The sequence below is a fragment of the Sardina pilchardus genome, chromosome 21 (assembly GCF_963854185.1).
Source record: "Sardina pilchardus chromosome 21, fSarPil1.1, whole genome shotgun sequence".
Taxonomy (NCBI): Eukaryota; Metazoa; Chordata; class Actinopteri; order Clupeiformes; family Clupeidae; genus Sardina; species Sardina pilchardus.
The window spans coordinates 14,696,232-14,710,390 of record NC_085014.1 but is presented as its reverse complement, the minus strand read 5'-3'; the positions used below and the strand labels follow the sequence as shown (position 1 = coordinate 14,710,390).

Sequence of the window (14,159 nt, the reverse complement as noted above, 5' to 3'; positions counted from 1 at the left end):
TGTGTGTGTGTGTGTGTGTGTGTGTGTGGTTCTGCCCACCTCGAGGCCCAGTCACACCTACAGGTCTTACGCAAGAAATATGTAGTACCTTCATAAGGCCTCTATAAGCAATGCTCAAGCACATCACCAACTTCTCAATTGTTATATATACGCCTATGAATAGCATATGCATTAGTGACTGAGTATAGCATTCACATTGCAGTCCCACTATGACATATATTTAAGCAATAAGCCCTGAGAAGCCGTTGTTTGCACTGACTTCAGAACAGCTAAGGGGACGTTGCTAGGCCCCTTAGCTGTTCTAAATACATCATTCTTCCGCCATGAAATATATGTTGCTATGCAACATTGATATGCAGATAAGTTGGTGCATTACTATCAAATGAAATGCAATCAAGGTGTATGTTTGTGTTGGGTTTTGCACCAGCATCGAACGCGATTCAGCCAATCATAATCCCGGAACTGTCAGTTTTAGAATGTAACAAAACTACACATACAGTGCCACTCATATAGTACTTTTCAATATGTATAACATACTGTATATGTGTTTGTGTGTGTGTCTGTACACAGTGCCTGTATTGTGTGTGTGTGTGTGTGTGTGTGTGTGTGTGTGTGTGTGTGTGTGTGTGTGTTGGTGTATATATGCCAGTGGAAAAGTGCATCTAAAAAGTGATTGTGGTGCTGCTCACAGTGATTGCATAACAACATGGCTAGAAGCAGGTGAGGCGTCACAAAGCCCCTGGCTGGCCCTACGCTGCAGCTCTGGTTTAGGGGGGGAAAGCATACATTCACTCCCCATTCCCTCAGCAACTGGCAGGCTCACACGTATGGATGAGACACAATGTCCATGACGTCAGGGAACAAGGGGCACATGTGATGCTCTGGGAAGGGCTGTGTGGCAGGAGGCCTCCGAGTCAGCCAGGAACTTCACCTTTTCACCTTTTAGTGTGCAAACACACAAAGACTGAGAACAGACACACACACACACACACACACACACACACTGAGTAGACAGACAGACAGACACATACATATTTACACATGCACGCACACATTCACACACACACACACGCATGCACACGCACGCACGCACGCACGCACGCACGCACACACACACACACACACGCAGGCACACACACACACACACACACACACACACACACATGTAATACAGAAAGATAAACAGACAGACAGACAGACAACACACACACACATGCGCGTGTGCACACACACACACACACACACACAGAGAGGTGTTGGTGACATAAAATTCCATGCTTTTTGGAAACTATGCAGAATGTAACAGAGTAGGAACGAGTTTGCGAGGATGCACATTCTCACATTTGCCATATTAACAGTACCAGAAAATACAGACGCCTTACGGTAATGTTTGACAACAGACCCAATCTAGCAGTGACATCTAGTGGTGAGAAAAAACACAGACTGATTTGTTTTTTTCAAGTGGACCAGTTAGATTCAGTTACACCACTGAAGTGTCTGCAACATTCAGGTAAATGTCGGGGAAAAAAAACATTTTATCCTGAGCTGTCCTGAAAAACTTCTCACCATACATTCTATGAATGTAGAAGGCCAATGTCTGCTTTTACTGAGAGGTTCTGCTGGAAAAATAAAGAAGATTTTTTTTACCATTTTCGTCACGTTTACTGAGAGTTCATTTTAATTATTTTGTAATCTTTTGAGCTGTTTTATTATTCATGTATTGTGGGCGTGCTGTCTACTTATTTGGGATTAGATTGGGTTTTTCTACCATTTTAAGGATTACACATTTGTTATGTACTTGTTAGCACTGCATGGTTTTTATGAACTACCAGAATAAAGCGCGCTAATCCTTCCCTGCAGTAGGCACGTGGTGTTACGTGCATCTACTCTCTAAATCACAGTTGAAGAGGATTTCAAGCAATTTGCCACATGTCTGTAAAAAGTTATCTTTAACTTGGTGGGAAAAGCATGCTTAAATAATCTTATCCAACTTTCACCTTGGCTGCCTGTGGGTCTGGGAAATCACCAGGGGTTCTCAGGACAAACTTCTCAGCTGTGGGAGGAGGCCTATAAATCAGGTTTAGAAAGGATGATCTGATTTACTGCTAAATTCTGTATTAGATTTACACACTCTGGAAAGATATATATTTAGTCACATAAATATCTTATCATATCTGATGGATTAGAAATGTGGATGATAACCTGTGTTGAGTTATGGCCCTGTGTAGTAACAAAGGTCTTCAGGTGCCAGGGAGGTGCAAAAACACGGAGAAAAGACATGTTCACCCAAAAATGATTTTGATCATCTTCAATTTCAAACCATTTTTGCATATTTATTAGGTACTGAGGGGTACTTACATGTAGAGATATTGATTGTTAGTGGATAACTAACCAGCAAACTATAGCCAACCATGCCATTCACTCACTAATTCAATCATGAAATGACAAGTACTGTAAATAAGGGTTATTCAAATTAAAAGGATAATAAAGAAGAAGAACTTATTGGTACCCCTGTTAAAATTAAGTAAAGAAGGTTATTATTAAAATATGATGAATTCTCATCTAAATTATTAGTTTAAACTAACTCTCATGCCATGGCATAATTATAGGTGCTATTACGTTGATAATTTGTCGATACATAGCAGAGAATTTGAAACCATTACAGAAATCTGGTCTTTTGATGTGTACTTTCTCCTCTTTAGCTCGCCCCATAGATTTTTTTGCTGAAAAAAAAAGATCAGCAGACTGAGAGAAATGGCTCCTGGTCATTGACCTGCAGGATGATCCAATCATGACCCACTTTTAGTGTCTTGGCAGAGACAGATTTTGATTTTGTCCAGGAATTTCATGGAATTCATGATACCATGCACCATAACAACATTACCTGGGTCACTAGAGGACAAAACAACCCCACGTCACAGACCCTCCACCATACTTATGAGATTGTATGAGATTGTTTTCAGTATAGGCTACAGTAGTCACCATTCTCAAACCCACCTTGGCTGTTTGTTGCAAAAAATCTAAATTTTCATCTAACCATGACACTGCTTTGCTCAGTCTCATCTGATGTTTTTTATTTATTTATTTTTTTAAAACTGGGTGACCCCAGGATTATTAGCCTCAAAATAACCCTATAATACAAATACAATAGCCTAAATTGTCACAGTCCCAGGTGATTGTAAAATTATTGCTGTACCTAAAATGGTAATTTTTGAGTGGGTAGGCTAAGCCCTCCCATTACGTAGAATTGATGGGTTTCCCCCACCCCCGTCATGGTAGTAGTGGGATTTTTCTGTCATATCTTTTCAGTGTCAGGCCTAAGGTAGGCCTACAATACACCAAAAGTTGAATTTGTTAGGCTACAGCTCTTTTTACTCGTCATCTCTAAGACAATGGTGCCAATGAAGCTAAAATAGGCTAAGATACGGAATACAATAAGCTTAATCAACACAAGCCAAAAAGCTGTAAACCTAAATATGAACATTTTATTAATCAATTTTAACTTGTTTTTCTATTTATCTGGTTACCTACCGGCAAGTCCTAGCCCTATGGGGGGTAGGCCTAATAAAAGCTGACTTAGCCTACTTATCCTTATCCTCATCCTCATCATTATATTGTTCTTGCTTAGTTCATTTCTATTTTATAGACTATTTTACTGTCTTTACTTCGACTGTGTCAAACGTCCAACAACTCTCTCTTACTGTAAGAGTGTAGCCAGCCAGCCTAGCTCTCTCTGCTCCACCCTAGTCATATAGGCGCAGTGTCTCCTTTAACAGTCTCAAGTAATCAAATACCGATCTGGTTCAGTTTTTTTTTCTGTCAGGCGGCTTAGCTTGTGTCAGAGAAAATGATTGTGAGCTAGGCTGAATATGGCTTTATCAAGGGGGCTAAGATGCTGTCAAAGGATCTTCTCCTGGATACCTGTCGTAATCATATCGTCCGTGGTGCTATGGTCTTATTACGCATATGTTTTTGAACTATGTTTTTGTAAGTATCAGAAATACCCGACTTATATGTGTGTGCGTGTTGTTTGAATCGCTCTACTTAGTGCTAGCTGGGTTGCAGATAGGCAACAAGGAAGTGATTTTTAAAGAACAGGTATTTAAAAAATAATTGTTTAAAGGACAGTTTTATTTTACACTCTGGGTTTAAGTAAACATTTTCAACATGAGATTCGATTTCGGATAACCAGTTCGAAAGACTACGCTGCCTAGTCTAGTAGTGGATTCATCCAATTAACCTCAGGATAGCTTTCATCAACCTATCCTCAATCTGCAACATTATCAGCTACCCTGGCTTGATCGTATTTTGATTCCTCTTTGAATATTTTATTCAGACACTCATGTTAATGATATGACCCACTAATGCTAGCCTATAACTCTGTCATCCACAGTTACTCTCAGCAATACGCTGGAAAAGGGTGAGCACTGTTCTTTATTATTCTGCGTGTTACAATGCAATTTGTTACAATGTAGATTGTTACACGGACGCTTGCTACAGATCCGATGCGTATTTGTTATTAATTGGTGAATTAATGCCTTCTATTTTAATGGTCTGTTTTGTTTCTGTAACATGTCAACCCATTATTCGGCTTGACGTTTGTTCAGCTGACCGCCTTAGAAAGTGACATTATGATAATGCTGATCTTTTGTTTTTTGTTTTAACTGCTTATTTTCTATCTGTATGCAGCGACATATATTTTAGTATTCCATGTGTGCTTTGTGATGTTCTGTTGGACGTACTGGAAAGCCATATTCACCCCACCAGCCACTCCCTCCAAGAAGGTAAGATTCAGTAATCATCAGCTAATATTCCTCTTATCTCAAGATCAGAAACCTTAGTAGCCTACATGCTGACGTTTGTTAGTAAACATAATCTTCTAGACTCTCTGTTCAGGCATATATTTTAGCCTATTTTCGTAATCATTCAGACAGAGTAAAGGCAGCCTGTTATGAATATTCATAAGGATTGCTGCTCTATGTGGTGTATTACAAGTCTATGACAGTTATATTCATACATGTTTTTTTTTCTTTTAGTTTCATATGTCCTACACAGACAAAGAGCGGTATGAGATGGAGGAAAGGCCAGATGGTCAAAAGCAGATCCTTGTAGAGATTGCAAGGAGACTCCCTATATTCACTCGAGCACAGTCAGGAGGTAAGCTGTGGTAGACACCCTTACGTCCCCACCAAAATGTTGTGATAAGATATTACACCTCATGGGACCCACCCACAGTTTAACGGAGGTCTCAACCTGCAGTTGTTTAGTAGGCTACTTGTAATTATTGGTTGTGGTTTAGGATTCTGTTGTTGTTGTTGTTGTTGGTGAAGTTGTTTCGCTAGACGCTCTTGTGTTTCCACCAAGATGGTGGTCTTGGTGGTATCAAGTTATCTTAAGTGATACTTGTGTTTGTCATGACAATGCAATATCTTTGCGCTTCTCTCACACTCTTTGCAACTTCTGGTTGGATTAAGGGTCAACGTTGGGGCATCAGTGCACAACACCACTAAGAGACTAAACATTGTGACCACCGTAACCAGGGGTATGTGGATGAGGAGAAAGAGTTGCCAGGTATCGATCCGGGATGCGTTTCCCAACACCATAGTTGCTAACCTGTTACCAACTTAGTTGGTTGGCAACTACGATTTTGGGAAGCGTGCCCCTGAACAGAAATACTGAATACGTTAGAATGGCATAGGATAATTTGGTTCAATGTGTTTGGTGCTTGTACAAACTTACTGGATTATGAAAGGTTTTACCTTTACCCTAGGGTTAGATTCATTAACGACAGCACAGTGTTTGAGATACAAAGGTTTGAGTGTTCTTTCTTGCTGGAATAAATATAAATGTGCAGGTCCATTTTGATAGGTGAAAGACGGGTCAACATTTATTTTTATCATCATGGTCTGAAAAGGACTGATGATAAACCCATCGCCGAACTCCTCAGTGCCCAGCTATGAGTGACTTGTGACTGCAGCTTTTGTAGCCAATTAGCAAGATGGAGTGATCATGAGATGACAGAGGGGGAAATGGAGAGGGGAGATCTAGCGTTGAGGCGTTGGGTTACTGTGTGTGTGTGTGTGTGTGTGTGTGTGTACAGTATGCAAAGCTAGCTCAGGCCACGTGAGCGTAAGTGGTTGTTGTGCTGTCTAATGGTGACATGCAGCGTTTTTGTCTGAGTGTCTGTCGCCTGTTGGTTGGTCTCGACAGGTCATGTGATACTAAGCAGGGGAGATGCAGGTGGAGGTGGATTGTGTGATTTAAGTAGAGTTGGTGGACACTGACCAGTCTACAGTCCTTCCTTGATTGACGGTTAGGGGGTTTCATATGTATTTGTGTACATGTGTGTGTGTGTGTGTGTGTGTGTGTGTGTGTGTGTGTGTGTGTGTGTCTGTGTGTGTCTGTGTGTGTGTGTGTGTCTGTGTGTGTCTGTGTTTGTCTAATGTTGTTAATGTGTGTGTTCCCAGCTATCAGGTTCTGTGATAGGTGCCAGGTGCTTAAGCCAGACCGCTGTCATCACTGTTCTGTTTGCGAAACGTAAGTAAGCCGCCCACCACCACCATCACCACACACACACACACACACACACACACACACACACACACACACACACACCAACTACCCATTCTGAGCCCCACACCCCTTCACTCTCCACTCCATTGCCTTGTGAAGGACAGCTGAAAGAGGATAGTAGCATGCAAGACACGCTCATTAAGGAGGTGTTGTGCAGAAGGAAGTGGACCTGGCTGAAAGGGTAGCCCAGATGGGTTCAGGTTTAACTACCAGTGTGACTGATGTATGACTCCTCTTTTTCCAGGTGTGTCCTGAAAATGGATCATCACTGCCCGTGGTACGTGTGTGAACTCCTCGTTAGGCTGTGTGTACAGTCAGACATGCATCCTCTCCAGGCCTATTTTGGCCTTTGTGGTTCAACGAAATTGTCACAGCTTGACTGACGGTTGTCCCATTTGTTCTGCTTTTGAATTAGGGTGAACAACTGTGTTGGCTTCTCTAACTACAAGTACTTCCTGTTGTTCCTGGCATACTCAATGTTCTATTGCGTATTCATCGCGTCAACTGTGTTTCAGTATTTCCTGAAATTTTGGATGGTAAGAGACAACGTCATCGTATGCTTTCCATGTTCCATCCCACTTAAAAAATAATCACTTTGTTTGATTGACCATATTTGAGAATTAATTAATAAATCATGACATTTTAACAATGGTTATTATGCATCAGATGCTATACTGATCTCAGTGTATCAGTTCTAGCTATTTCAGTATTCATCGTATAAATAAAAGTAAATGTATTAAATACTTTTTTATGACATTTGTAATAATAATGTGTGAGTTAGAACTGAAAATCAAAAATGGTCATTTTTTCCTTCTGTGTATTTTTATGCATAGGGCGAGCTTCCAAACGGACCTGCGAAGTTCCACGTATTATTCCTTTTATTTGTGTCTGTCATGTTCTTCGTTAGCCTCATGTTCCTCTTCGGCTACCACTGCTGGCTGGTGGCTAAGAACCGGTCCACTTTAGGTGAGCTGAAAAACATGCTCCTACAGCTTGTATTACTCCCATGTTATCTGGGCTTCCTTGACAGATTTGATAAATGCTTTTTTAATGGGGTTGGATTGCACTAATGTGGGAATTTGTTTTGCTCTTTGGACTTCTGTAGTAGGCTATATTAGGCTCCAATGTGAAGTCAACACATTGTCCACATCCAATTTTGATCACAGGACCCTACAGCTTTGGCTTTCCTGTAGTTTCACTGACATTCATTCATTTGGGGAAGAGCCACACCCACTGGAGCTAGGTGTCCCACATCAGTACAATTTAGCATAATATGTGTGTTTGGTGAGGAGTATTTTTTTTGCTATTACACCATGATTTATTTGATGGTACCTCCATTTATCCCCCTTTGAGAACATATTCGCCATTTCTGTTCATATGAAGCCCTCACAGATCCATCTAAGCCCTCACAGATCTATTCAACACAAGTTCAAATAGGTCCCTTTTTCCTTTTTCTTCTATTTCATCCCTTTCTTTCTGCAGAGGCTTTCTCTGCTCCCGTGTTTCAGGGCGGACCAGACAAAAATGGCTTCAACGTGGGCATGCGTCGCAATCTCCAGCAGGTCTTTGGCGAAGACAGACGGCTCTGGTTCATTCCGGTGTGCACAAGGTCAGAACAGGTTTCCACGTCTTGCTGAGCTGCCGTTTTAGTTCAGTTGCTAAATCTGTCAGATTGGTTGCCAAATTCTGCTGATGGATGGCTTCTAATGGGCGGTTGGCTTGATGGATTGCATGGTTTGGACTCAGGCTCTTGGCCTAGCATCTTGCGTACCATGCACCTCCTCGGGGTGTGTGTGTGTGTGTGTGTGTGTGTGTGTGTGTGTGTGTGTGTGTGTGTGTGTGTGTGTGTGTGTGTGTGTGTGTGTGTGTGTGTGTGTGTGTGTGTCTGTGTCTGTGTCTGTGTGCCTGCCTGTGTGTGCCTGTGTCTGTGTCTGTGTGTTCCGAGGAACATTACTGCTGGCTGCTAACAAAGGCCCTCGGACACAAGACAAATTATTCTGCAGCCGATCGGTTTCCTCAGCCTGTCAGTGCAGGGGCCTGAAGTGCTCAGATAACCTGCGGAAACACAAGCCTTTCAGGAGGGGGATGTCCTGCAGCTCCCTCCTAGAAGATGTGGTCCGTCTAAACCTCTGGGGGGTTGTCCACACGGAGACGAGTTTTGGGTTAAACGCAGCTGTCAGATTTTGTTCCAAGGACACAAGTTAGGCTACCAACACTCAAGAACAGTTTGTGATGTGTTTAATCAATTCAATTTCCAACCATTTCACAACAGCTAATTCTGGAGTAGCCTAGGCTAATAGCCCGCTTGCTTGCTAGACTCGGCTGTGAACTGCACCGGTTTCCTTATTTGGGTTTACGTTGCCAGGTGTTAGCCTATGACAGAACGGTTGAAATAAATTGAAAGTAAGTGATTGCGTGGGCTATGTTGAGTCGTATTGAGATGGATCCGTTTGGACGCAAATACTCTTGAAACGCTGCCAGGGAAAACCGAGGGGGGGAGATCGTTTTGCTACGTGTGGACATGGTCTGGGTCTCCCAGCCAATGGGTTAACAAGAGACCAGGCTTCAGTGTCTCTTTTGAAGGAAGCTTCTTATCTTAGAAGTGCTGGGCTTAATTCACGACAGATTTGAGCAGGTGTTTTCCGGGCTTTTCCATTGATCTTGCCATGGCATGTAAAGTTCATAGTGCATAACACAATATGCTAGATTAGATCCTTCCCATATTTCATGAAGTGAGTTTCTGTTAAAATACTTAGCATTAGTCAAAGTTCCATAGTTGTAGGTATGTACCTTGTCCATGTATTCAGTGTACTGCAGTGTCGTGAATGATGGTCTAATGAACTGTAACTAGTTTAAAGCAACACTAAAGAGTTTTTTGTACCTTGAAATATTGTTTCCAAAATCATGTCAGTGGTTCATCAAATCGTAACAGGGTGAACTGCACTACTGCTTTCACTTCGCGGCCCTCTATCGGCTATAACCGCTCTATGTAACTTTACCAGATCGGGTAGCGTATCTGTAGTTTGATGAAATGAGGCATAAGAAATTAAAAATTTGACTTGCTTCGATGTCGCAATACATCATACGTTCATAAAGTCATGCAACATACTCTACCTTGTCTGTGGACATCGTTATTTGCTGACAAATAGCGTGCATGCGGCAGAGGAAAAGTGCTTTAGTGTTGCTTTAACAGAACTGAAATGTTTAGATGGTGTATCTCTTGTGTATATCTATTACAGTCCTAAATGCTGTCAAAGTTACAGTATGTAAAGGTACGTTTTCTTCTGTGTGTGTTGTAGTCAGGGCGACGGCCACTACTTCCCCATGCGGAGCCTGAGTTACTCCGAATCCCACAATCCTTTGCTAGCCAATGAGGAGAAGTGGGACGATGAGGAGGACGATGAAGAGGACGAGGAGGAGGAGCAGCAGCAGCTGGAGCGACGGGGTAGAGGAGGAGGAGGAGGAGGAGAATCGGATGAAGAGGGCACAGGTGAGTTGAACACGATAGGCTTCCTGGACAGGAACCAGTTCCAAGCCTCTCCAACCCCCCCCCCCCCCCCCCCTCCGTCCCCTGTCCCCAATCCCTCCACCCTGTCCACCCCTTCGTTAGCGGAATGAAAGGGCAGTTGGGTTACAGGCGGCGATCTGAGAGCAATCAGCGGAGATGGCGGAATTGGCGCGAGGCCGACGGGAGGTGCGTAGCTGTGGCTCCAGACAGATAGGGATCATGTGAAGACCGGGCGCTCACTGCCCCGTATTATTCCGCCCGCACAATGACTTATCTGTTCGACTGGTCCGCAGGGCAGGATTCCCCTGCCATGTTTTAATCACATCTAGGAATAATATGCCCACTTGGTCTGAATGGACTGAATAGACTTTCCCTCCCAGTGGAATTAAAAGGGCCCATTTTGAGGTTGACACCAACGCTATTAATGAAAGTCATTATCCTTGAGATGTTTTTACAGACGTACTGAAGGCATTCAGATTCATTTCAGATGGAGTATATCAGATTGTCTAACTGAATCCTATGAATGGCCTTTGCTCTGTATACCAAATGGGCAGTTTTTAAGCATAGCACTAATTAAAACAGTTTCAATTTATATAAACGTAGTACTCTAATTGTCTATATCTTAACGTAAAAACAATGCTGTTTAAAACTGGACAAATTTCTCCCCTGTGTAAAAAGAAAATCACAGCAAGCCAAGGTGTTGTATAGATGCTGGCGCATTTAAGTCAAGCTTGGCTTCATTCCAATGGCCACCTCAGGGGGCAGATGAATTCGATGAAACGACTGTGGCCCAGACTCGGTGGTGCTGCGTTTTCTCATCCGTTCCACAGCGCTCTGCTGTGTACGCACCCCAGGGAGCCGAGCTCCAGTCACTCGACAGCTCTGCCTCTTAACACTCTCACAAGTCAATAACGTTTCCTAGGAAAATTGGCTGATTGAATCTCTCTCCTCCAAGTCTGCTGGATGATCTAATTTTAACACATTTAACACATGCACTTATTTATTTATTTATTGGGTTGTTTGTTTATATTCCAGATGGTCCAGATGACCCTTCGGTTACCATAGAGATTGATTCATAGTTGCCTCTGCAGCAAAGCTGAACCTACCGTATTTTGTGAGTATGAAGGGGAAAGGCTGCTTGTTCCTGCTAACTGTTTTTACCACTTACTGTTTACTCTCATTATTTCTGCATATTGGCTGCACATATAGAGAGTGCTGTCTACACAAATATACAAATAATATATTGAAAGTGACATAAAATATGAATCAAATATATACATGTGTGTACAAATATACATGTGTGTACTATCAAATATAAATGTGAATCAAATATACAAATAACATATTGAAAGTGACATAAAATGTGAATCAGTGTACTACATTGAGAGAGTTATGTTCTGTTTTGTGCAATGACATAATGAAACAAGTCAACGTATAGGGATTTTTGATTAAATGAATTGATTGTTTCAACAGACATCGTGTTTAACTGAATGCCTGTTCTTTTTCTTGGCCACCTGGAACGCAGCTGTACTCTTCGGGTTGGCCTCCTCCAGGTGTGGAGAGTCGTAGGAGGGTGGAGGAGGGTGGAGGACACTGATGGAAGCACAAGCATTTTACGCGTGGCTCCCCGCTCAAACCGCTGCACCCACCGCGGAGCCCGACACGCAAAAAGGACTGTTCCCCGTTTTTTTTGTTTGGTTTTCCTGCCGTTGTAGCGGCGCTCCTTTTAATGTAACTCGAGACTCTCTTATTATCGTCCTGATTTAACATGTACAACGTTACACACTTATTTTCCTGTGGAGTTGGGAGGATGTACAGGCATCGTGGTGGACAATCGGACTCATATCATGCATAATCATCGATCACCTGTGAGGTGCTACTTATCTGTGCTCGCCTCGCTCCCTTTGTACCATTTCCCTCTGTCTGTGGGGTACGTGTCTTTATCCTAACCAGAGTCATTTGAAGGGGAATGCCAATATTGCGTAACTGTCTGTCATCTCTGATCAAAAAACCCGAGTCAGTTGAGGTCAGTTGCCTTTGTGCACAGGCCTGGAGCACATATCAGCCTGCCAGCCTGCTCTGGTGAGGGAAAATCTCTCTTTCTTTCTGTCTCTCTATCTCTCTTTCTTTCTTTCTTTCTTTCTGTCTCTCTCTCTGGTTGTGTCATGTTCAGATTGTTTAACAGAGTTTGCCTAAGTATGGTACTGTCAGAACTGCACAGTGGAAAAGACAAAGAAGTGTGTGTGTCTGTGTGTGTGAGACTTAGTCTTTTAGAGGGATAAAAAGGAGTGCACAAATCAGACATCAGCATCCTGCATCACGTATCACAGTTGGATAAGTACCGCTTGGTGTGGAAATTGCATTGCTTATTTGATTGTTAAATCATTGCTCTGTATTGCTATACCTTAATGGACAGATTTTTCTGGAATAGCAGCTGTAATTTCAGCCATGCACATGCAAACTGGAGAGACCGAAAGGGGTCCCTGTGTAACACGACAGTGTGAATGATGCTTGTCCAGCCTCGGCTGTAACTCTTAAAGGTGCAGTCTGCGATTCCGCTTCGGTTCTGTGAAATCCTCTCTTTCGTGCCCCTGATGGATCACTAGCAGGGGCAGTCTACGGCTTGATCAGAGCCACTGTGTGCGTTTCCCATTTTCACAGCCAGGACTGTGTGCGTTTTAATGCTAACACTGAGTAGACAATGGAACATGGGGAGCATTTCACTGAATTTGACAAAAAAACAGCGTCAGGATTACAGACTGCATCTTTAACAGACTCACCACTAGCTTCTACCTTATAACACCTCCATTACATTGGTCATCATTTATGTATATTTTGCTTTTTTTTTTTTTTTAAATCAGAAAACTGTATTTGAATATCTTATTACTGTATCATTATTTCCATGTTTCTTTTTCCCCGGGTTGGGAAAAACTTAATTTAATTATAATATTCTGTTTTTGACTGGTGTTAAGTTAGCAAAGTGAGTGTCTTAATATTATTAATCATGTGAAGTCAGTGCATAACATGCCAAGCTCAGTGTCCAGCTCCCCCAAACCCTGGAAATGTGTCTCTGCGTTGTTTTTATTTGTATTCGAAACCGTAAACAAGTGATGTATCGTTTCTCTCGGACTAACACTGGAAAACGGTGCAGTGGTCCAACTGTGGGTTTCTGGTTTCTTACCAAATACTGTATGTCTCCTGTGCACTGTACCCTGCCCATCTCTAAAGAGCCATTCCTCTTCTATTGTACAGCCACTGCATCCGGAGGTCTCCGTGCACTTTTTTTTAGGGGGGAGGAGGGGGGGGTCATCACATAATGATCTGTGCTTCAGAGTTTCTGTATTGAGTAAGTGTCTCGGAGCGGGATCAGTGGGTAAAGCCCGGATGTTTTAATGGGCCTATCATAGATGTCCCGGGGGAGCTCAGACCAGAAGGTCCTGCCTTCTGCAGTGTGTTTTTTTGTGGTACCAGAGCGGGTCCCTCTTTGTATTAAGCCTGTTTAATATATTGTGCTAAAGTATGTAATTAATAATATTTAAAATAACATGTATGTACTGCAGTATGTACTTTATTAATATATTATGTCCCCTGGGCGCGCACCTTAAGAAGACAAGTACACTGAATTTATCAGAGAACCAAAGGGCACTGAATATTAAGTACTAGGGACTTATGACAACATCCATGATTCAGTTTATTAAGATTGAATAACAATAGTCTTTTTAAAAAGAGACGTTGCTAGTTTAGGCTTTTGTGCCGGAGAGGATACGAGGAAGGATTGCCGTAGTTCACCCCCATTCACTGCTCATTGAGCACCATCTTGCTTTTCGCAAATCGCAACACCGCCATCACCTTTGAAGCAGCATAAGACATGCAGTAAAGAAGGCTCCTCTTTAGATTCATCCTAGTATGAAAGTTTGCATGTCTACTGTTTACGGACTCTGACAGTGATTCGAACGGGGCAGCTGAAATTATCAAACTGAAAATGATCTGAGGGTAAATTAACTAAGTCAAATAGTGTGGGGTGGTTGAGCTCCATTGCATATTGATGTCTGGGATGGGTAGGGTATGAAGAATGTAA

General features: G+C 42.4%; 1 protein-coding gene across 2 annotated transcripts; it reads left to right on the top strand.

Annotated features, from left to right (window-relative positions):
- The first annotated feature begins 3,830 nt into the window (after window positions 1-3,830).
- zdhhc15b (zinc finger DHHC-type palmitoyltransferase 15b) lies at window positions 3,831-13,694 on the top strand. Of its 2 annotated transcripts, none has more exons than XM_062525042.1 (12): window positions 3,831-3,987; window positions 4,394-4,420; window positions 4,690-4,784; window positions 5,037-5,157; window positions 6,468-6,537; window positions 6,818-6,850; window positions 6,989-7,109; window positions 7,407-7,539; window positions 8,056-8,182; window positions 9,873-10,063; window positions 11,117-11,195; window positions 11,607-13,694. In XM_062525042.1, the coding sequence occupies exons 1-11, from the start codon at window positions 3,870-3,872 to the stop codon at window positions 11,158-11,160; spliced, it is 1,080 nt and encodes a 359-aa protein (XP_062381026.1). In that variant the 5' UTR covers window positions 3,831-3,869; the 3' UTR covers window positions 11,161-11,195; window positions 11,607-13,694. The 2 variants fall into 2 exon arrangements, with proteins under 2 accessions (XP_062381026.1, XP_062381027.1); XM_062525043.1 differs by having other exon boundaries at window positions 11,555-13,694.
- The last annotated feature ends 465 nt before the right edge of the window (window positions 13,695-14,159 follow it).

What these genes read in the sequence shown, in the direction of transcription:
- zdhhc15b (XM_062525042.1), top strand. Translation starts at nt 3,870, where the DNA reads ATGGCTTTATCAAGGGGGCTAAGATGCTGTCAAAGGATCTTCTCCTGG. An exon ending in TGTTTTTGAACTATGTTTTT is followed by an intron (nt 3,988 to 4,393) that starts GTAAGTATCAGA and finishes TGTCATCCACAG; the next exon opens with TTACTCTCAGCAATACGCTG. An exon ending in ATTTCCTGAAATTTTGGATG is followed by an intron (nt 7,110 to 7,406) that starts GTAAGAGACAAC and finishes TTTTATGCATAG; the next exon opens with GGCGAGCTTCCAAACGGACC.